We start from the raw sequence: 23182 nt of genomic DNA, 5'->3' as shown, positions 1-23182 counted from the left end.
ACCGGAGACTGCTGACAGCAATCCCCCTAGCCACTCCACTCTCAGTGCTATCAGTTTATAGACAGGCTGCCAAGCTGGCATTTGACTAGCTACGAGAATGGATTTAGCATGAAGCCAGATTCCACTTCTCAGTCACTAAAACACTCAAGTCACAACCCGAGTTGGCCATTGTTTCCTGCCACCAAGCAAACAAACCTCGCTGGCAGGAAAACTGTCTTGGGAAAGTGATTCCTTATGTGACCGAGGGGGGCTCTGGTTGTTACCAATGCCAACCCTCACATAATGCTGGACTGCAGGTGGTCATCGGCTCTGTCAAAACAACCATCTTGCAATTTAATTCCGACGTCTGGCTTTCAGTTCATCTTCTGTTGCTCCGCAGGCCGTATTTGTCACCGCAGGAGTAACTGTTGGCTTCACAGTGCAAGACTTTCACTCGTAACTGGCTGTCTTTTCCACTCGTTTCTAGCCAGCTGAGATGCTAGGAGGGTCACTTTGGAAAATAATAAATAAATAAATAACCAAAATAAATAACTAATTACATACATAAACACGCAAAGCCCATCAACACAAAAACAAAACCCAAACCTACCAAGTTACTAATTCGCAAACTGCACGTACCGTGTCAAACGTCCTGGTCTACAGACATCCACAACCTTCATAAATCTGTCTCCGGTCCCTTGCCCTTTCCTCTCCCAATCAATGGGGAACGCTAATTGGCACACCCCGACTAGCACAGGAGACAAAGGAGGTGGCCGTTCCCACCGAAACCAGCGGGAAGGCTCCTGCGCACTTCAAAGGGCCGCGAAGGATGTCCCGAGCGAGCGCGTCCATTTCAACGCCTCAGCGATGCCAATCTTTTGACCTGCGAGTGGAATAAAGTGAATCAGAGCACGGACTGGGCTGCTGGGCCCTGCTGGCCCACGCCGGCGGTGTTGTCTTTGGCCGGCTCCACAAAGGCAGGAAACGAGGCGGCCGCGGGGCCCCACACGTAGCGAGGGAGCCGTGGGGTGGCAGCGGGCTACCTGAGGGGCCAGCAGCTGCCCACCGCAGGTTGCCGCGGAGGAAACACACCTAGCAGAGTACAAATAGGGGCTCTGTGTAAGCGTCGGGGAGGTGGTGGTAGGGAAGCTGGAGTTAAATGCAGACCCCAGAGGGGCTGGGACTCCGTGGCTGGCAGCTGTGTGGGTCAGGAAGCTCGGAGCTGGCTGCACCGAGACAGAGCGGAGAGGCACAGGGGGCAGAAAGCTGTTTGGCACTCATTTTGGTTCTGATTTGTGACTTAGTGGGTTCATCTGTGCTTTTCCCCACAGCCCCTGGAGGAGGAGGCTGAAGGGTGCTCCCAGCATTTCAGTGCAATTAAACAAATGGTTGCCGAGGCCGGGTCAGCAGGGTGCAGGCTTTCACCACACAGCCCGGGGCGGGCAGGGCGCGGAGCCCATCCCATAACACTAAGAGGGACCGGGCGGGGCGGGGCGACCCGCACACACCCCGGGCGGCCAGGTCAACCTCGCGGGACTACCCCTGGGCCTCGTTGCTGGTATGCCTGCCCGCACCGTAAGGACTACATTTCCCAGCATGCCCCGAGGGAGACGCCCCCGCATGCAGAGCGCTGCGCCGCGTGGTGCACGCCGGGACTTGTAGTTCTCCTGGCGGCAGCGGCGCCATGCCGGAGGGGAAGGCTGCGTTCCGCGAGGTGCTGCCCAAGCAAGGTAGGGGCGGGCGGGCACGGCCCGGCTCGGCTCGGCCCCAGCGCGCTGCCCGCTCACCCCCTGCCTGTCCTCTCCCCAGGGCAGCTCTCGGCCGAGGACGTCCCCGCCATGGTGCTGTGCAAGCCCAAGGTGCTGCCCCTCAAGTCGGTGGCGCTGGAGAAGCTGGAGGAGCTGCAGCGGGCGGCGGCCGAGGCGGCCGGGAGGGCCTCGGGGGGGGCGCCGGGCTCGCAGCGCTAGCGCCGGGAGCCGCCCGGCCACAGGTAGGAGGAGGGGATAGGGGCTGGGGGGCGCGTTAAAAGTGTTCTAACAACACTTTTTAAAATTGTTACCCGTAATTTAAGTGCTTAGTCACTGCTCTCTCACATCTTCTAACTCGTAGTGTGATAGATGTACACCTCACCCGTCAGAGATGGGAGCAGTTCAGTTGTAAAACATCATTTTAAAAATGAAGACAGAAAGCAGAGCTTCACAAAAAAATATTTTTAATATGTTTTTACCAGAACGTTTCACTTTTCCAGTTACATAGAAAAAACATTTCGACTGGTTTGGTAGGTGGTGGCTGGAACATCTAAAACCGACCTGCGTTTTGCCCCAGAACAGGTGAATTTGTCCCATGACCCAACAACTCCGTTTCCATGGGCTCTTTACAACAAAGAAATAGCTATTTTTTTTTTTCTCCCAAAGCACAGTATTTCTTCAGCAGCAATGAAAATGGGATCACAGCAGCTTAACTTGACCCTTCTATAAAGCTTTGTACAAGCCAGTGATTTCATGACGAAGACACTGTCCTTGAAAGAAAGAGCGGCAGTCAAACATCGATGCAAACACGGAATGATTAGGTCACAACGTATGGCACTTATAAAAAGGTAGCTTATTTGAAGGCACCACCACAGCGGAGTGGCCAGTTGTTCTACTGTATGCCAAAAAAAAAAAAAAAAGTTCTGAAATTTATAAAACTATTTAAAAAAAATGATTTGTACCCCAAAGATGTATTTTTAAAAAAATATGAACTGTGCTAAGCAACTCTTAGAATTCTGGTATACAATATATGTGCGTACATATATACACACACACCAACAAGCACGCGTGTCTGTATATATATAGATATCTATCTCTTGTCCCTTTAAACTTCAGGCTTCGGGAGTCAGTTCCCACATTCAGTAGCTTTCGAGTTTAAGCCGGCCTCCATCTCCTTCGCTCACAAAACGCTTCCTGCCCCTGTAAGAGAGCACAAAGTATATTTTCAGGAAGTTTACAGTGGAGTAATTTCTTTCTCTCATCTATCACTGAAGAATCTTCTCTTGATCTTGGGAGTCAAATACAAGGTGTAAAAGATTCAGCAAGATACAGCTGACAATCACCCTTCAACTGCTGAAAATTCATCTGCATCTCACATCTTGGTTCATTTCTAGGAAGCTTTTCAAAATTTGTATTGTCAAGTTCTTTCTGCTTTGCTTACCTTTTTCTATTTATTTTTGTAATTCATACTTGAAAAAGATGCTGCCTAAAATTGGCATTTTTCTACCCCAAATTGAAGTACATAAGCCAAAAATGCCTCTCAATATATTCGTGAGAATTGAAGTATAATCAAGCGTTTGCTGCAGCGATGACTTTCAACCCTCCTACTCCCCAAGCCCACAAAACAGTTGGTATCGGAATACAGACTAACTCAATATTAAGCCTGAAGTCCACACGTGGAGGCTGCTTTCAATGAAGTCACTAAACCTTCCAAACCTGATTTTTTGCAAGCTGTCAAGATGCTTTAAGAAGCCTAAGGAAACACCCAGACTGGAAAAGATCTAACAAGCAATATTCCCAATGCGCAAAATTGTGAGTAATGGTTTTAACATCAAATTTAAATTTTTACACACATTTCCCACAGGAAATGAAACTGTGACCAGTAAGGAGAGAAAAGAATACTGATGACCTGCAGTTCAAACAAACACTAACAAAACAAAAAGCACCTTACAAAGCCCACGATGGGCAGATAGTAAAGGATCAGGTACGTGGGGCTTATGCTGCATAAATATCCCGGTTCCTTTTAAACAAAAAAGGAGAATTGGTTGTCTAATCCTAGAATTCGGCTAATGCTGTTTAGTATATTTAAGCTATTTTTCAAGCTTTGTTTTTCTTCCAGCTTTGCCTGCATGGATCGTTGTGACATCTGACTCTTGCATCTCAGTGATGCGCTGATCTCTGCCCAGGAAATCGGCAAAGCTGAGAGGAGAGGCGGGCCTTTGTCCTCTGCAGAGCAGACAGGCATGGTGCCGGGGATTCAGCAGAGGCCCTGCTTTGCTCAAATATTTATCCCAGCCTCCATGTAAAAGGTTTTGTATTAGTGCAGCTTTTTAATAAACGGTTTCCCAGTCCAACCCTCTTCTGTTTTTCCATCTTTCCTAGTTTTGGGTTCCAATCTCTAACACTCGGGTCACGAAGATCCTGCTTTCTGTTACCTACAGTGGGGATAAAAAGCAGTATCTCTAGTAAAACACCTACCTTGAAGGACAGAGGTCTCTCAGTGGTTTGGAGATGATTCCAGCCTGAAAGCATTCCTCTACAAACCGCTCCAGCACAGAATAGGAGTGTGGCACATCCAGGTTAATGTCGGGGATTTCACAGTAAACTCGTTCGTAGCCCTGTAGTGTAAGAACACAAATAATAATCTGGTTATTCAATGATTGTATTATTTTAAAACGCCCTTTTGCACTCAGAGGATGATTTTTTATGTAATTTCACGTATACTTCAGACAGTTTCAACAAACTGAAAGCAGAGCACCTGCAAATTAGTGGCAAAGCAAGGTATAATACCAACCAATAGCACAGTATTATGTAACTACCCATCTATATAAATACACTAGCTGAATTTTTAAGCTTCTTAAGTCATACATTCTGTGCTATCTGGGTTTCTGTGATAGCCAGGCTGCTTTTGCACGGGTAGTAACAGAAGGAAGAAAACACACTTCTCGATTATGAAGTATACTGGATAAGAAAAATAATTTTAAAGACATGTAGCTGTATCACAGCATACTATGATTGCTTTTTTATCATTTTATTGCATAAAATCAGTTGAAAATCTTTCAGTGAAGATTCAGATATTCCGTACCCCACAGCTGAAGAGAAAACCGCTGCTCAGAACCCCTTTGTACTCCCTCCAATACACGAGAAATGTGTGTGAGGAAAATGACATTGTCTGTATGAGATAATGGCATTATCTGTATGGGATACAGAGTGACCATGGAGGGAAGGGAGGAAAAAAAGCAGCAGAGTCAGCAATGGGCTATAAATACTTATTAAAAGTGGGTAAAAACTAAGCAAGTTTTTAAAGACCTCATCCAGTATTCTGTAAGTGCCACACTTACTCTTTTCATTTGGTCCACAGTGATGACAGAAGATCTCCAGAGAGATTTCAACAAATCCAGCATCATTTTAAAGGTCTTTTCTCCAGTTGACTCCAAAACCATCACAATTGCCTAAAACAAATTATGTAAGCATTTTAACTGAAAAGAAAATAGTGGTGAAAGTACACATGTAAGCACATGAAGTACAAAACGCAATGAACGCATTACTGTGGACTTGTCTCCCCAGAAAATGCAATCGTATACAATTCCAGTATATTATTATTTGAAAAGAAAGACTAATGAAAAGTTATTTGCATAAAGATAAAAGGTATGAAAAAAAAAAAAAAACGAAAAAACAAAACAAAACAAAAAAACAGAAAGGAGTAGACAGAGTGCAGAGTATTTCCTGGTTTGAGAGGTACATGACTGTACCCATCTGGTTGCTGCAGCACAGATGAGTTTTGTGTCTGGGATTTTTGTTTCCAGGACTTTAGAGGAAAATTTACAACTTTAGCAGTCTCCACAAACCCCATCAACCAGGAGGTATCTGTTTTCCTATCCTAAGAGGATTTTCTAAAAGGAGTCAATTTATTGAAGAGTAAATGTTGCAGTTTGTGGGTGTTTGGCCTTACACAACATCTCCCAGTTTGCCAGGTAAGAGTACAATTCTGAACAGTCACCTTCCACATAAAACAAAGATCCTTCTCTCATATAGTCTGGTTCTAAAACATCTCAAAGCTTTTTACAGATGTACTAGAAGGAATAATTCCACCCTAAAGAGAAAACTTCATAACTTAACAGAAATAGGGAACACCCATTAGAATACACAGATGTCTAAAATCTGTTGTAGTACGCAATTAAAGCAAGTCAACACCAATACAAGCTATGACTATTTGCTGCTATTCTTCAGCAGAAAATAAGCTGACCTCAGAGATCTGTAATAATCTGAACACAACAACAAAAAAAATTAACTCTGGATATTCCCAGAGGGACCAGCAACTTCTTGCACAACATACACACAGTGAACACATAAACCATTAGCTTTACATGAAATAATTTAGTTATTTAAATAACATCAGAACTTGCAACATCAGCTTCAAATTCCAGTTACGTTATATGCATGCCCACATCAAAACAAAATCTGTTGGTTTTACTGGCAGTCCTCAAAGGGACTGGTTTCTCCTTACTTCATACACAAGTTCATGGTGAAAATGGGGTACTTCCAGTTCCTGAAGGCAACGTTCAGCTTCCAGTACATCTCCGGAAAGCAAATACTCTTTCAGCAGCATATCAATCTATTGAATTTTAAAACAAAACAAAAACTAATTAGATACAAGATTTAAAAGCTGTCAACTGTTTTGATGATGATCTGTTTTTTTCATGCTGCATAATCAACCTGGCAGCAAGTTAGTTCCTGAAACTTGCAGCTAGTGTTTTTATAAACGTAATTAAATTGAGACCTGAAACACAATGTAAGCCAAATACCTGCCTATAATGTAAGACAAATATGCAAGCATATTGTTTTGTAAGATATCTACATAAACTTATCTTCTCCCCGAGCTCCTGTCATCTGCTACACTCACAAACTAGGAATTACAATGTGACTGCTTCCTTTAAACCTCCTTGCAGGGACCATCAAGCTTCCCTGTTTCTGCCTCCTCCCTCTTTTTTGAGTTATTACAGTGCTTTTAATCACTGATGCCAAAAAGATAGTTTAGTTTAGCCAGTTTCGTGTTGGCTCCTCTATTACTTCATCATTTTGTACTGTGAACTCCTAAAAGCTAAGTGCTTAAAATTTTGCTTAAAGTAAGAATAGGTGTAATCTTGCAATAAAGAATATTACCTAGTTTGTTCCCCCCACTGACCACTACGGACATCCATTTCCATCCACAAAATTATCTACATCAGTTTTTAAAACCTACTTTGTATTAAAAAAAAAAAAAAAATACAACACTCGAGACATCATTTTGCTATGGGATGTATGCATCTCTTTGCTCCATCCCAAACAAGGTAAGCTTAGACAAACAGTAAACTCTGGGGAGAATAGTTTTGTAGACATGAGTTACCTCTTTAACAAGGTGTTTCACAGACTGCTGGCCGCCTCCTGACCCCCACACATTGTCTATACGCTTTCCACCCTTTGTCACACTCAGCAACACAGTGGCTCGGTCCAGAGCCGCTCTAGAAAGATAAATTCAGATTTTAGTAAAGTTTCATAATAAATCTCTAAAAGACATCTGTAGCATCGACACCCTCACCCCCACTGTTCTTCTCTGACCAAAGTGATCCTATCTCTGGAAAAAGGTCAGGTTTAGTAACTCCACTGGGCCTCCTAGATCAAGAAGCTAGCAAGAGAACCCTTCCTGTGCTCTCCTTCTGCCACCCGTACACTTTTGGTTATGTTTTGCTCTGAACAGGGAACAATCCTGCAGTGGTAGTGTTTGTGTGTCATCAATGCAGAACCTGAAACAGTCTCATAGGAAAGAATTTAATAGTTTCTTTTGTAGGGAGGAACTGTATCTGGGCTCCTCCAAAAATGCAGGCTAGCATGTGTATCTCAGAACAAGAGGCTTGAGTTGCTTCCATGCTGAAAAGTGGCTTTTGCACTGAAATGTTTTCTGTCTAAAGAATTGTGAAACATTTGGAATTTAAGCCAAGACAGCATTTCAGAAGGCAAATATGTAGTTGCAAAAATGTTGTGAACTAGGGATGTTTGTTGTTTCATTGAGAAGAAAAACAGTGAAAAAAGACAGCTCCAGTTAAGCACCATTAGAAGTTGTATGAGTTTAGCATCTCAGTATTGAGCCTGAAACATACTTATGGGGAAAAAATTAAAAATGCATGGCTAGTTACTGAAATGCTCCTCTTTGCTCAGAGATTGCTCCTTCAGACTACTCACCCTGGAACTGAAAACAATTCTATTTATTGATAAATGAAACATCAGAAAGGAAGTCTAGGAAAACACTACACAAACTTAAAATCTTTGTGAGGCAAAACACTTGATCACTTGCGTACTTCACAACATATTTACAGCAGCTGTCTTAATGCTATTAGTCCTTAGTCACATTAAAGCTTTTTCTCTGTAGAAGACACAACCCTCTATAGTCACGTCTAGTTTCAGCTCAGGTTATCCCCCCCAAAACAAAAGCCAGACAAACCTGACAAGATGAACTCCAGTGTATCGAATATAGTTTTAAGGCACTTTCAGTACTTCTCCTCTGGCATCCGCAATTCTGTGTTTTGTTGTTGCAGATGTGGGTTTTTGATAGTTTGAAATTAGAAAAGCAATTACAGAACCACATGGTTTATCCTGAAGCCCCGTATTCATGATTTCCTTCTCAGGCATGTGGAATAGAAAAAAACATTGCTATAGAAAGCAAGAAACTTACCGAGCTTGGATGCAATCCACAGTGCCTTTGTAGCCATCTATGTAAGTACTGCTTAAAATCCCATCTCCAACAGCTCTAGCTATAAACTGGCCCACCAACTATAAATAAATAATAAAAAAAAAAAAAGCATTTTTATATAAACCTTGAATTTCAAAACAGCTTAAGTAGAAAGTTACAATGTATTTGGTTTTCAGATTTTATTTAAATGAGACAGCTCAAAGTAGAAAACACAGCCTGGGAAGCTGGATAGGGGATTACAGATACCAAGACAATCTATAGCTGTTTTTCAAAACGCAGAGCCTTGTTTCAATTTGCTTGATCAATTTTAGCTGTAATTTAGAAGGAAAAGGTTTTGACTTCTACCACAAAAATTTGCAGATATACCTGGGGTGCCCTGGGAGAATCCAACACCAATTCAGGTAGATCTTTAAGCAGTTTGTCAAATGATTTTTCCACGTCAGTTTTGCTTACTACTGTCCCACAAAGGTCGGAGATAAGCTTAGATGTCATTTCCCTGTGGCTAGCCTTCCCCTCCAGCGCCAAGGAAACAGCCAGCACTGGCACGCTGTATTTCATTTCACCGAGGTTTAGATCCTTCAGCATCTCCTGAATAAGATTTGAAAAACAAAACAGATTAACATTTCATCATTTCAATATTAAATATATATTATAAACAAATACGTATACACACTTCTGCTTATATTCATTACATAAGCAGAAGCGTACGTATAACTGCTTAGCTATTTTTACTGCACATTTCTTGCCAACACTCATTTACAGCTGGCAGTTGGATTCCCTTGTGCACTACAGGTTTGCCCCCTGAAGTAAATAAAGGCATGTGACATACCGAAACCTCGTTAGTATCTCCGTGTTCAAAATATTCCTGTATGATTGGTGTTAGAGTTTTTTCAAATGCTCTTTCATCCAGAGGTAGAACTACTGTTTCGTAGACACAGTTCTCCTATTTCAAAAGAAACAAAAGCATAAACCCTTTTGTAAGCAGTAGTCACTTCTTAAATCTTCAGCAGCATTAATAGCATCAAAAAACACCTTCTACATCCCTAATGCTTTTATATTTTAGTATTCTACCAGAAAACACCAGATTATGTCTCTACAGTTTAACTGTGGATGATGCTGGCTAAATGTCACGTTTCTTATATTTTGAATTTACTGTTCAATGACAGAAAATAGTTCAAACTCTGTCACTGGATTTCTGCTGACACTATACGAACACAGAGATCAAGTACCTATGTACTCAAGGGAGGGTGACAGAAACTCCTGTTAAAGCCCAGCTGAGTTATCTGTGCTGCAACGGAAGATTTAACTTCTAGCAGCCTTCCCTGCAATGGTACTTCTGTCCCTGACAGCACGACAAGCCTGCCTGTTTTCCTTCTTCCCTGGAGGGACTTTGTGATCAGACAGGTGATAGCATGACAGAGAAAGGCATTTTCAGAACATTTGTGAGTGAAGGCATTCCCTAAAGAGAAAAAGGGAATCACACAGCAGCTGCCTCCTGTATAACCTGGTCCTGAAGAGTTCTCCACTATAATTCAGTTCCTCAAAGACTACAGAAGTAATACTCAGAGCAATACTAGAGATCAAAGCAATATTTAAAAGAAAAAGAAATAAAAAAAAAAAAAAAAAAGAAGCTTCCAACTAACATCTATCAGAAGGAAGCTTACCACGGTCAAGAATTCCAGCAGAAGACCAAAAGCCTATTTTTCCTATCACAATAGACTATGTTTATGAAAAGCTAAGCATGCAGGTATTCCTTGGAATATTAATTCTTCATAAAGCTTCATTTTATGAAATCATCAGGTTCGTTTTCAATAGCCTTGTCTGCTGATGTCAGTGTTGAATTGCAGGAAAAAATGATTCTGAAAGCAGGTCCTGGCATACCGAGATAGCATCACCTCAGCAGCTATGGTTACAAGCAGCAACCTCTGCTCAAAGGATTCCTCCATCACTCGGGGGATGTTCTCCCCAATAATATGGCTGTAGGGCACAATCTTCCACAACAAATACCAAGCAGATACAAGAAATGGCTATGTTGGGAATATAAGGAAGAGAAATATAAGGAAGAGAACAATCCCTAACAGATACTGTCATGGACTAAACTCCCAAATTAAAAATCTGTGTGGTATTTTTAACTTGGTGCTTGCTTGCAATTTAGAGCAGCGTTGCAACATTCACCTCCATGGGAACAAGCAATGAAAGAACACACCTGGGAAAACCACACTGCCTAGTCAGACACAGAGGGAAAGTTTAGGTCTAAGATCTATAGTGTTACACTGCCACACTCCTACATCACACCCCTTTAGCTAGCCAACAATCCATTACTGAACATAAAAATGAGCATTTAGTACAGATAGTCCAACACCCGCATAACTTGTGAGGTTAAACTTTCATTAATATAAGCATCACGGCAATTTTAAGTAATAACGGAAATCAAAACAAGCATTGTGCAAGGAAATTTGCCCTACCTGGTCATCATCATAATTAGGATCCTTAATATCTACTTCTTCCACATCATACACTTGACCTGGTGTTCCCCAAACTCCTTTACCACCTGCTCCACCTGGCGAAATAGAGGACAGCAAGCAAGGACAGTCAGCTTACATGCAATAATTTCAGTTCAATCCAACATTCTTTGACTCAGTATGTGCTTGTGACCACCTCCTGACTCTAGCCATATTTGCTGAAAAGGGCAGAAGTGTCTCTCTGACACGTTCCCACTTCAGCAACCAGTCTTTTCATTACTTTCCAGTAAGACACTAGAAGAATGAAACTATGTAAGAATTGCTGAAGTTTGAAACAACCATACTTTCGAATATAGCCATGCTTTCAGTTCGCATTAGTAACACTCCTGTGAACCGCCTCAACCCCAAATAGTTCAAATTCATATTCAATTTACTATTAAAAGATTACTTCAATTTACTATTAAAAGATACCTAACTCAAAGACACAAGTTACTTAATGATACTCACAAATTTTTGATATAAAGATTCCACCTAGCTTTTTTTAGTTGGTAGGTGGCAATAGGAGCAAATGCCTGCATAGACTGTGGGCTACAAGTATGGTTCTCAGTGACAACAAAATCTCTGTGTTCTTGACAGAATCATCATCACAGTAATCTTTTCACCAAGCTACACCAACCTTTCTTTGGCAGACCCCTTCCCTTTCCGGACCGGGACCGCCTATCCAGGAGTTTCCCCTTTGGGCTCGTTGGAATGACAACTCCGGTCTTCTGTGTCTCTCCATTCTCGCTGACAGAGTCTCCTCGCCCAGAATCTCTGGAAGAATTTTTCCTCAACCGTCTCTTGGCTTTAGCGTTTATTTTGGCTTCAGTAATCGAAGTTGCAGGAATCCAATTTCCATTGATTTCAGTCTTTCGTTCGTCAGACCCACCATTTTCTTCATCACCGGAAAATGGAGCATCACTGAGGTTCTCAAGTTCTTAAAAAGGAGGCAAAGTGGAAATTTTGTTACTGTTTTAAAGTATTTTATGTTAAAATACCAAAATGCTGCATTTAAAATGGATTACAGCATTTAATAGCACTCATATTCAACAGGCAAACGGTAGTGTTTAATTTAAATATGTCCACACATCACAGTAATAAGGCGTTCCTTATCCCCCTCCACATACCATCCACAATCTAAACAGAGCATATGTCAAGAGGCAGACAGCAAATGAATAAACCATTTATAAACAGGTAAACCGCAAAGAACTCCACCCGTGTTAAACAATCTATCAGAATTCCTCAGCACAGAAGGTCTAGGTGCCCTGTTATCACCCCACCCACTCATCGCTTGACTTGGAAACAAACAGAACTGCCAATGCAGTAAATTTTGTAAGAACTCAGCAATGTTAACAGAATAATCACCGAAGTGAAATTAATTTCCTACATCATCAAGCAACATTCCTCTCATTCAAGGAATTTCAAACAAAGCTCACCATCTGGAAAAATCAATGATTTACACTTAAAATACAAGAATGAGATCACTAATTTCTGTTTTTAAAGGTATGAAAAAAGTGCAGTTTAATACAAAATCTGGAGAGGTTGGTAACAAAAATTCAGAATAAAGTATTTTGAAACAATGTGATCTCTCTTCTTTAGGGATTGTTCCTTACTGTGGGGTAGTTCAAGACTTTTTCTAAAAATTACCATGTTTTTTTCCTGCTACAATCAAATGTAATAGGTAACAAGCCCTGTTTCCTTTTAAAACACCCTCTGCACAATGAAAAAAGCCCTCTCACAACTTAACGATCCAAAAATATCTCAGAGCATTGAGAGGTGCAATAATTTCACTGATTTTCACAATTTTCTTAAGTTAGATACAAATTTTAAATGTGCATTAAAGTCCTGTATTTCAGAGAGTTAGACTCTCCCCCACATGAACTCTATGGTTCAGCAGAATGTTTTATTTAGTGCAAAAGTCCCTGTAAATTTTTCTTCCCTCTCTTCTTCCTTCTTCTTTTTTTTTTTTTTTCTGCAGTTGGTAGAGTCTCACAGCCACAGCCTATGGCCCCAACCCCAGGATGTACACTGATGAGGTGCACAGAAGAAGCTGCTTTTCCAGCTGTGCCAAACCTGCTTTACAGAAAAGTTTGAAGCCCTAAACCCAGAACACGAAGAGTATTTTAAACTTCTATTTGAACGTAGACAAATATATTACTTTACCATTCCAATACATTCTAATTAAAAGCATTCATTTGGCAACTGTTCTCAGAACAGGATTTTTTTTCAATTCAAAACAAGCTCATGAAAATGTTTTGAAAGCAAAGTGCACTAATAAAATATTTCCAACCTCAAAGTATTTACTCATATCAAAGAGGACACTGCACTGCAAAATGAAGAAATCCTGATGCAACTGCCTCCTTCATGATCAAAGAAGCAACATTTAGATATTAGTGCTCACAGATGTGAATGCTATAGCTGAACAATAATGCAGTCGTTCCCATATAAGCTTCATCTTTCCACTCATTACTCCCACAAAAGCATTCCCTTTACGCTTGCAGCAAGCTAAAAAAAGAAAAGCATCCATTACGTACAGAAAAGAATTCCCACAACAAGCACTCTCAGCTTTATAATATTTTAATACCACAATGAAAGATTTGCATAAAGCTAGCAGAGGGCAAAAAAGCAAAACTGAACAGGTTTCCTTCCTTCTCTTCCCCAGGGAGCCCTCGCCAGCAGAACCAGCTCATCTCAGATAACTGAATTAAGATTCTGCACCATGCTGAGTCTCCCATGAATTTCTCCAGTTCAGACCTGCAACCAGGCTACACAGGATCTACACTCTTCGATGACCACTTACTTCTCTCCATTTTCAAAGAAAATGGTCAACATTTAATTAACACGAGTCAATCATGACTTTGACTACTAAGAAAAAAGGGGGAGACAACAGTGTAGCCTCTACACAGTCCCAATCTCAGGTTCAAATCTAAATTTAATCATCCACAGGAAACGTCCAACCCGTAAGACTCAGGATTTCATACTGCATTACTGATTTCTTACTACATTTTTTTTATTTTTATTTAACACCATGTAAGTTCCACCTGTAGCCTCTTACTCCACAATACCGTGACCTACTGGCCCTCCACTGTTAGTCACCTAATTAGGTTAAAAAAAAAAATAGATTAAACTAGCTTTGAATAATTTTATAAATCTCTTTCATTACAAGTACACAAAAAATGACGTTAAAATGAGACATTGGAAAGATCTACATCACATATACAAGCAGGAACAGCATCCTATACACTTTAAGGCTTTGCTTACCACATATTAAAAAGTTATCCAAATTGATCTAATTAACCTGCTATTAAGCCTAGCAGGCATAGTTGAAAGCTGTGCTTTTATGGGCACTACTATTAGACAAAAAGAACGTTCAGCAAATACTTACCTACCTACAAGTTTCATTTGACCAAATTAGATCAATTTAGATATCTCACAGCCTCCCATCCATTATCCAAACGTCATTCTAAAATGCTGAGAAGCAGTGCATCTTCTGCAGCAAACTACTTCAAGCTTAAAGTAAGAGTTCATATGGAGAATGCTGCCACTTCGACTGCATCGCATACCATCCATAACATATGTGATTTTTTTTAGAAAAAAGAATTACAAAACCTACAGAAACTAATTGACATAAGAAGGTTGGTGCAGATCATCACAATCTCTGGAAGGCACATAAAAACAACATGAAATTACATTAATTTGACCAAGCATGATAAAATGTGCTTGTGATATGGACCAAGCTGTCAATTTCAAGGCAGTTTCACACCTGCCTTTACACCTGCACTACTGAAAAATCACATGACAGAGTCGAAAGTCACTATTTACTAACTTATGGGAGAAGTGTTATATTCATTATTATTTTCAGAGCAGCTTCAAAATAAACATCAAGCAGGATATTGTAATATATACCTGAAAGAAATAACCTTTAAAAAAAAAAAAACTTCAACACATATTCTGTAAATATGTGAAGTTTTTTTCTTAAAGCAGTAGTGTTAAAAATTAACAGGCAATACAATTTACAACAGAGAACACTTTAGGTCAGCTAAGCAAATATAAGTAAAAGGTACTGAATCTATTACTTACCTGTTGTGTTAACATAAACGTGCTCCTTTTCTATTTCCATAGTTGCTTAACAGAACTGACTGTGAAATGTAAAGTCTCAATGCTTTCCCTTCAGGGCCTAAACGGAAAAGGAGAAGCCCAAGTGAAGAAATGCACTAGACTAAATCCGAAAGGAGTACAGAGCTATAAAGGCTTCACTCACAAAATATGTTTAAGTTATACTTAACTACCAGTAGCCACTGAAAAACTCCTGAGAAGGTAGAAGATGTAACATGAGACAGCACCACCCTTAAACACATCTATCAAAGCCTTTATGTCTCAGCAGTTGTTAGTTCTGCTGCTTATATAGAAGGAACCAGGATAAAAACCGTTATGTTAAGGGTACAAGCCCCCTGTATGCAGCTTTTGTAAGTTGATAAGTCACCTCTATCAACCTAGGACCGTCCACCTCTGCAGAGCAGTTATCTACAAAAGCATGCGATATCAATGTAATAATTGCATCCACAAGAGAAATGTTCTTCAGGTTGAACTATACTGATAAAATGGTACCTGTTTATCAAGTTCAGACAAATCCTTAAAAAACAAGATATTTTTGTTCCTCCCCTCAAGGACACAGTGGTTATATTTTAACGTATGTGTTTATGTACAACTGTCAAACTTTCACATGTCTCTGTGCCAATCAGCACGGGGTAAGTTTGAACATTTCACTTTTTTTTGTTGCTCTCTTTTCCTAGCAGCTGCTATTCCACAAACCACCACAGGTCACTGTGAAAGAGCTCATCCCTCCCGAGCTCATCCATCTTCCCTTTATGTACACAAAATTAAAGCAGCCTCACAACTCCCCGTGCACTTTTTTTTTTTTTTTTTTTTACCTGCGAGATCCTCACAGATCACTTTGTAGCACTGTGACTATTACCAGTACGTGCCTGTCCCATCCGAATACCGTGGCTCTTCTTTTTCATCCATTTCTGCCCTGAAAGCAGCTTACCGTTGAGTGGCAAGATTGTGACACCAAACGGCATCGCTCCCTTCCGCTTTTCTCCTTTCCTGGTTTTCCCCTTTTATGCCCACTTTCCTGCCACAGACCTACCAACTGCACACGATTCATCACAGCGCGCTGACAGGAAAGGAACTGAAGGGTTAGGGCACGGTACCAAACTGCCACCACCTTGTCATTTCCTAACACCCATCCCAACAGTTAATTTAATGCAATACGCGATCCTCCTCATCCCCACACCATTTTTAACCCCTGAACATCCCAAATATCCAGCGTTGGAAGGGACACGTCGAGCCCAACCCCCTGGCACCACATGGGTCTACCCACAGCTTCAGAGCAGGGAATTTTGCTTCACATTTGCTCAATTCAGACACGTTTGCGTGGTGTTTACCTCACACAGTCATCCAGCAGCTCCTCCTCAGGGCTGGCCGTGCGGTGGGTCTATGCCAGCAGCGCTGCACCCCTCCCAGCGGGACGTCCCATCAGCCGCTGCACCTCTTTGAAAAAGCAGACAAAACCCCCGAATTCAGCACCAATTAAGAGAAAAACGTCGTTTATAACAGAACTTTAGGTTTCGGGTGGGATAACAGGCGTCAATCAGAGCCCTGGCTGCAGCTCCCCACAGCAGGGCTGCCCCGCACCTCACGGGAGCCCCTCGGGGCCCGCCGGGCCGGGCGCCTCCCCTCAGCCCTCAGCCGGGAGCGGGACCGTTAGGGGCGGGGCGGGGCGGGGCCGGGCTCAGCTCGGTTCGGCTCCGTTCGGCTCCGCTCGGCCCCGCTCGGCCGGGCCCCGCCCCCCGGCCCCGCTTGTTTGGGTTTTCTTCCCCCCAGCGACACGGCTGCGAGCGGCGCCGCTGATTGGCTGGCTCCCGCCCGCCGCCTCGGCCAATCAGCGGACTGGGGTGGGGAGGTGGGGGGGGGGGCTCGGCCCGCTGGGCAGAGAAGGGAGAGGAGGGGGGCGAGACCATGAAGGGCGGGGGGAGCGGGGCGGAACCATTCGGGTGGGGAGGGGGCCGCTGCTGGGCTGTGTGGCCTGTACCTACACCCCTACAGTCCTACACCCTACAGTCCTACACCCTGCACACCTACAGTCCTACACCCTCACCCAGCCCCAAACCTCCACCTTCCTGCCTCATGTGCGGGTTTTACATGGAGGCAGCCTCACAACCCGTCTCCCCATGTCCCCACACCGCCCCGCTGAGGGGTTTCTGCCTTGTAGGTTTTTCACTCCCCACAGAGAATCCCCCTCAGTTCGTCCCCTACCAGCTGGGTTTCACGCTGTTTTTTACATAAATGCCCCATGAGCTGAGTTTTATGGGGCTGTTAGGTATTATTCCAGTGGATTTTTGCTCCAAATTGGCGTGGTTTTGAGGGAGTTAAAAGCCAGGCTTCCCTTGTGTAAGAGGCTCCGAGTGCATTTGCTGGCCCGGCTCCACATGAATCATCAGAAGTAGGGTTAAGAATCAAAACAACAGTGATCTGGGAAACGAGCATGCGGCGTGATTGCTGTGTTTCTAGTGATAAATGATAAATGCTGCTCCCGTCGGGCAAATGACAGGAAGAAAATCTTTCTTGTTCCTGAAGACTCCAGGTTCCAGGCATTTTTTTCCAGGCATTTTCAAGTCGGGACAGTTTCACATGCTCACACAAGGCTTTTTTCATAAGCAACCCAGAAGCAACCTCAAACTATGTTGTTCCCCCCATCAATCAAAAAATAATTTCTAGTTTGCTCTTTCACCCTAACTGAGTAGTACATACCACTACAGCTCAGAAATCTGGAAAATAATTTCTATCCACTAGCAAAGATCAGGGAATTCGGCTTTCCCTGCAGCAAGACAGGAGAGGAGCTTGGAAGAGGAGAAAGGAGGTGGCAGAAAAAGCATTTTGAAATAGTGACAAGAGAAGATGCCACAAAACACATGGCAATTGCTACTACCTGGTGTAAAGCACCGCAGAAAATTTGGGGGAGGATTTTTCTGGTTAAATTTTGGACTGGGTCACTTCCACGAGGCCCAAAAGCAGGGTGATTAAATCAAGAGAAGATGAACGCTCCTGAACTAACCAGCACACTGCCAGACAAGAAAACAGAGTAGGTTTCCTTTCTTCTGCTGCACGTCTCTATTAGCACCCCGGTTATCAAACACTGAAAATCTCGTCTATGTTTGACTGTCCATACTTTCAGATTTCTAAGACACTGTGACATGAAAAAGGACTGATGTGCATGCAAGATTATTTGTATTTTCCCACTGTTATCTACCAGCCTACTAAAAGATATCACCATTTTGCCTTCCCAGCCTCAAAACCTTAATATTGAACAGACAGAGCCAATCACACACAAATCTCTGAGCTGCAGAGGGCTGCTTGCTCCCTCCCTGCCTCCATCCCCCAGCTGTATTAATAGCCAACATACCTCCCAAATCCCCCTCGAAACAAGAGGGCAAAAAACCATGCATCACTCAGACCAAACCCAGGTTTTCTTAGGGAAAAAAAAAAAAGAAAACAGAAGAAAAAAGCCCTTCTGAGCATCTGTGGGCAGCCCGCAGCTGCCACGCGAGGTTACCTGTGCCAGGAGCTCTGCCACGCTGTGCCACACCGTGTCACACCGTGTCACACCGTGCCACGCCACGCCGCGTGGGGAGCCGCTGGGAGCCCTTGCTGCCCTCCACCTGGAGCAGAGTGCTGCAAGAGAGGCGAGCGGGTCACTTCCCAGCTCTCTTCCTCCCTTAGCGCCTGCTGGGTTGTTTTCAAACTCTCCCCTCCCTTTCTCGCTCGCTGGCCAAGCCCTCCCATGACACCCAGGGGAGGAAACCATTGGCTGGAGTTCCCCAAAACGCGTGGAGCAGCCCTTCCCCAGCCTGGGTCCAGAGCACACGCAGCCTCGTGGGCGTGCTGCCGGCCTTTGCTTTTCATCCCACTGTGGCTCGCGTTGGCCATCGGCCCTCCCGCACCACAGAGAGCAGCAGAAAGCGGAGAGGTTGCCTCTGGTTAAACACATCGCAGGGCATTTTCTTTGCACTCCCCACTGCGGATTTCTCAGAGTTTTACTTTCTGTTCTTAAGTGTTTTCAAAAGGCAGCGTCTGCGATCTTGAAACCTCAGCGGTTCTGTTTGATCACAATCTAGTCTGTCGCAGTGTCAATTAAAATATAGATTTCTATCCATAACGCAGACAGCAAAAATGTATCTGCTAAATCAATCTGCTCTGCTCAGTTCCCTGTCTCTTGGCCTTCTGGGTTCTTTGCCTTCAATGCACTTTTATTTTGTGTCTTCTGCATGGGCTGCAAGGTGCCTTCATAAAATGAACTGCAAGCCCAGCAATCCCATTCCTTACCAGTCAGTGTCAGCTCCGGGTTGAAAGGATGCTAAAGCACGCCTTCACTTATTTAATGCTCAGTAATTAGATTTGCTTTTGAACATCCTCCTGCAGCCCTGTATGTGAGCTGGGGACGGGCTGCCCTGCATCTGCAGCACCTGCTGGGGATGGGCACTTCTGGGAGGTGCAGGGGAATAGTCTCACATTTGTCTGAGGAAACTCAAGAGCCACTTGCTGAGATGTCTTTGGACACACTCTTACCCAAACCATAGCTTGCCTGTCTGTATCGTGACTTGTGCACCCTGACACTGCACAAAACCCATCCCTGTTCGTGTTTCTGAGTGCACCCTCCTGGCAGACACCCCAGGTTTGGGTTTGCATTGTAAAACTGTTTCAGGCATGTCTCCTCTGTGTTACAGTTGTCATCTGTTCATTCTTGCCTTAACAAAGACAATCATGCCTCTGAAAAGACACTTTACAGGAAAGGGCTGAACTTGTGAAATGTGCAGAAAAAGGGAGCCCTTGATTTGCGTGTAAAGACTTCCAGACAGTGAGTTCATTTAAAAGCTAACGACCAGAAACATGTAATACTGTCCTTACCTCAGCATAATTGTCCTTTTTTTACTGGTTTACTGTGGGAAAAAATCTTAGGGAGCCACTTATTACAACAAGGTGTGTTATTGTCTTGTAATTATTATTTGACAAGCTGAGGTCTTGTGATTAATAAATCACGTGCCCGCTTTCTGTGTGTGTATAATCACATGCTCCATATTTATATTGTCAGAGGGTTACAAAATATTTACCTATGTGCATAGGACTGGCAGGAACTTCTGGGCTACCACGTCCCATATCACAGGCACCATGTGATATAATCCTTCTCACAAACTTATCAAGTTCCGTCTTCAGAACAATTTAATATTTTGCATGCACGACTGCAACTGGCAGGCTGTTCCTCCCAGATTGTCGAATGGTTAGTAACAATCATCTGTTAAAAATGTCTGATGCCTCCTTTTGCTCATTTATTATCTACCAGCACTGGCCTTTAGTACCACTAGGTCTTCCCTTTCCCTTCCTGGGAGATACTTCCATGATGTATTGACAGAGAGAAATCCTCCTGCATTGTAAAATCAAGAAAAGTAGCCTCTCATTGAGTACAACTGTGCTTTCACTGCAGCCTGGGCTGTGCCTTTCCTGTTGTATTCTAGGATCGCACTGCTTTCTTCATGTTTCCACCACTCTGGCAACTGAGTTATTCTGTGATCAAAGTGTGAGCTGCCAGTTTGCGTGTAGGAAAGGGTTTGGTCATCTGTCCCTACAACCTTCCCTTTCTGCTGATTTCTCTCCTTGTAGCTGACTATTTTTTTTTCTGTATAATACCTCAGGCCTCTTTTGTCCTGAGGTTGCTTGGTATTTTCTGTCATCAGCAATTTCACTAGTTCTCCACCAACGTTTGTGCCAAGCTCATTTACAAGAGCACTTTGCCAGATCTCCAGGAATGACGTTTAACACCCCCCGGTAACTTCCCTCTAGCCTGGCAGTCTTGCACTCTTCTCATGGCAGGTCTTTACTGAATTTACACCTTGTACTAAATCTCTTCTCCCATTTTTCAGGACTTTCCACATTGCACCGTAAGCACTGTGCAATTTAACCCAGATGGATGAGATCCACCCCAGTTCTCTCACCAAGTAAATGCCTTACCTTACCCAAGAAAGATAAATGGGTTTGATAAACCCAATTAATCTCACGGCATTTACCTCCCTCTCTTTACCTATCCTTTCCTTCACAGTTTGCTCTGAAGCTTTTCATATACCATTAAGCTGAAACGTTCATGCCTGTTCTTGTCCAGATCGGTTCACTTCATACACACAGGCCGTGTGCTCACTCTGCTCCGGTCCCTAACTGGAGGAATCTGCTGAAGACGCTGGGGCCAGTTCTTCAGGAGCTCTGGCATGTGGATGAGCCCGTTCCTCTGCCTTCAGTGCAGGAGGGAGCCCGGAGATTTGTTTCTATGCTGGCTGTGAACATTTCCACGGCCCCATCCCATTCTCCTTCTCAGCTGCAGCCACGTGGTTAACATCCTTACCTTCAGTGAGAGTTCATATGAACTCAGGTTTTGCACACACCTAACATAAATTAAACTCTATCCCATTCTCACTGCAGAATAACTGCTCTTTTTCCTCCTTCCCTGTTTTCTTCAACCATGTGAAACCAGGAAAAATGCTTTATTAATATCCTTTAGAAGACCAAACTCTGCCTGACTTATGAGACACAGCTTTTATAACCAATCATTTTTTTTACCATTTCAAAATGATTCCTTGTAATGACTGCTTATTCTCAATATTATTTCTGAGGTTGAAATTCATTTAACTGCAGCATCTGCTTTCATGTTTTCCCCCTTGCCTGGGTTTTATCCCCAGTGAAGTTATGCTTAATTAACTGGAGTTTTATTCCCAGTCCTGGAGTCTCATCCCAGTAACAGTGAGACATGTAAATCCCCAAGCTCCTAAGAAAAGCTGATAATATTGATTAGTTACTGCTATTTGTTTAAATACACCTTAGAAATCTGTCAAGCTTGCCTTGATTGCAGGATGTAATACTTTAAGCAGGATATTGTTTGTCAGTAAAAAGCCTGAAGCATCTGAAGTCTTTCAGGGGAAAAAAAAATAAATTGACAAAAGTGGATATTTTTCTATTATTTCCAGGGTAAATATCAGCAAACCAGAATGGAAGAGCAGAAGTAGATTTGTTGCCCTTTTTAGAGATAAATTTTAACCTTAAAAATATAAGTGTGCAGGTGAGCTTCGTGGTGGTTCACCCAAGAGGTATTTTACCTCAGCAGGGCCAGGAGACTCAGCCAAGCCCTTCTCTTGGCAGCTGAGGCCAACCTGTCTCTCACCACCTTTCCTCTCTCTCTACCCCTTCAATCCCTCCTTGTTCCCCCCATGCTGACATGCTATCCTGAAGTCCCGACACTGAATGGAAAGTTAGAGAAGGGGCAGCCTACAAGGGCTTGGCTTTTTCGGCTCAGTTGCTGCAAGGCACTTGGGTTTGGCACCCGGTGTGGCCCTCTCAGCACAGCCAGCTCGGCCAGCCACGGAGAGGAACACTTTGGAAATAAATTTCTGATCTCCTGGTGGGTGTATGAACGTATATCCTGGCTGCTCAGCAGGCTTGGAGCACCCAGTCAGGAGGCAGCCCGTACTGCCGCACCTTTGCTGCAGTGAGCGTAGTGCTGATACAAGCAGAACCGCTTCTGGTTGCCTCTGGTTCCTACAGAGCTCATTCTGGGCCATCCAGCCTGAAGTGGCTGTGGAGAAGACAGCCATAAAGAAAGGTCCTTTTTATGGCCAGCAGGCTGGCCGGGGAACATCCTGGTTACAGGGGCTGCGGTGGCGGCGTTCACCACACCACATCTCGCCCTGCAGGGCCTGCACTAAGGGCTGTGGGTGCACAACAAGCTAGATGGCAGCCCCAAGCATGACAGACCCCACAACAGCCCCTCGGCGTGAGGGTCCTTCATGGGGAGCATGGCAGTGCTGTTCCCAGCCGGGCACCCCCTGACTGAGCTGTGCTGACCCTCAGGGGGCTCCCCCAGCTCTGCACCCCCAGGAGAAGGCCCGGCACAGCAAGGCAGAGGTGTGGCCTCGTGCTGGGGCATGAGCAGCAGTGGAGTCAGCAGTTCGGGACCCAGTTCCCACCTCTGACGCCGACTTACTGCATGACCTAAGGCGAGTCACTTAGCTGCTTTCCTTCATTTCCTGACTCTGCTGAATGCCAGGGATAATAAGTAACTTTGTGAGTGCTGCGAAGCTTTGAAATCTTCAGATGAAAAGACGCTGCATAATTGCAAAGCGTTTTTA

The 23182-nt window shown here is 43.6% G+C and overlaps 2 protein-coding genes across 5 annotated transcripts; one reads left to right on the top strand and one right to left on the bottom strand.

Moving 5' to 3' along the window:
• The first annotated feature begins 1620 nt into the window (after window positions 1–1620).
• Window positions 1621–4075, top strand: BBIP1 (BBSome interacting protein 1). 3 transcript variants are annotated; one of them, XR_014618611.1, is made up of 4 exons: window positions 1621–1709; window positions 1789–1969; window positions 3592–3711; window positions 3847–4075. XR_014618611.1 is itself a non-coding variant. In XM_084290149.1 (3 exons), exons 1-2 carry the CDS (start codon window positions 1664–1666, stop codon window positions 1944–1946), a joined length of 204 nt encoding a protein of 67 aa, XP_084146275.1. In that variant the 5' UTR covers window positions 1621–1663; the 3' UTR covers window positions 1947–1969; window positions 3847–4075. The 3 variants fall into 3 exon arrangements, 2 of the variants coding, with proteins under 2 accessions (XP_084146275.1, XP_084146276.1); XM_084290149.1 differs by lacking the exon at window positions 3592–3711; XM_084290150.1 differs by lacking the exons at window positions 3592–3711; window positions 3847–4075 and adding an exon at window positions 2228–2350.
• PDCD4 (programmed cell death 4) lies at window positions 2175–18715 on the bottom strand. Of its 2 annotated transcripts, none has more exons than XM_084290147.1 (13): window positions 18571–18715; window positions 16403–16508; window positions 15036–15132; window positions 11593–11892; window positions 10920–11014; window positions 9284–9397; window positions 8821–9042; window positions 8437–8534; window positions 7114–7228; window positions 6235–6342; window positions 5069–5179; window positions 4206–4345; window positions 2175–2927 (listed from the first exon to the last, which is right to left on the bottom strand). In XM_084290147.1, exons 3-13 carry the CDS (start codon window positions 15073–15075, stop codon window positions 2867–2869), a joined length of 1404 nt encoding a protein of 467 aa, XP_084146273.1. In that variant the 5' UTR covers window positions 15076–15132; window positions 16403–16508; window positions 18571–18715; the 3' UTR covers window positions 2175–2866. The 2 variants fall into 2 exon arrangements, with proteins under 2 accessions (XP_084146273.1, XP_084146274.1); XM_084290148.1 differs by lacking the exon at window positions 18571–18715 and adding an exon at window positions 16653–16795.
• Window positions 18716–23182: the final 4467 nt, after the last annotated feature.

The sequence above is a fragment of the Netta rufina genome (genome assembly GCF_964035555.1).
Source record: "Netta rufina genome assembly, chromosome: 7".
In the NCBI taxonomy this organism is placed as follows: Eukaryota; Metazoa; Chordata; class Aves; order Anseriformes; family Anatidae; genus Netta; species Netta rufina.
Note: the sequence above shows the minus strand (reverse complement) of the source record. Positions and strands in the feature narration are given on the sequence as shown.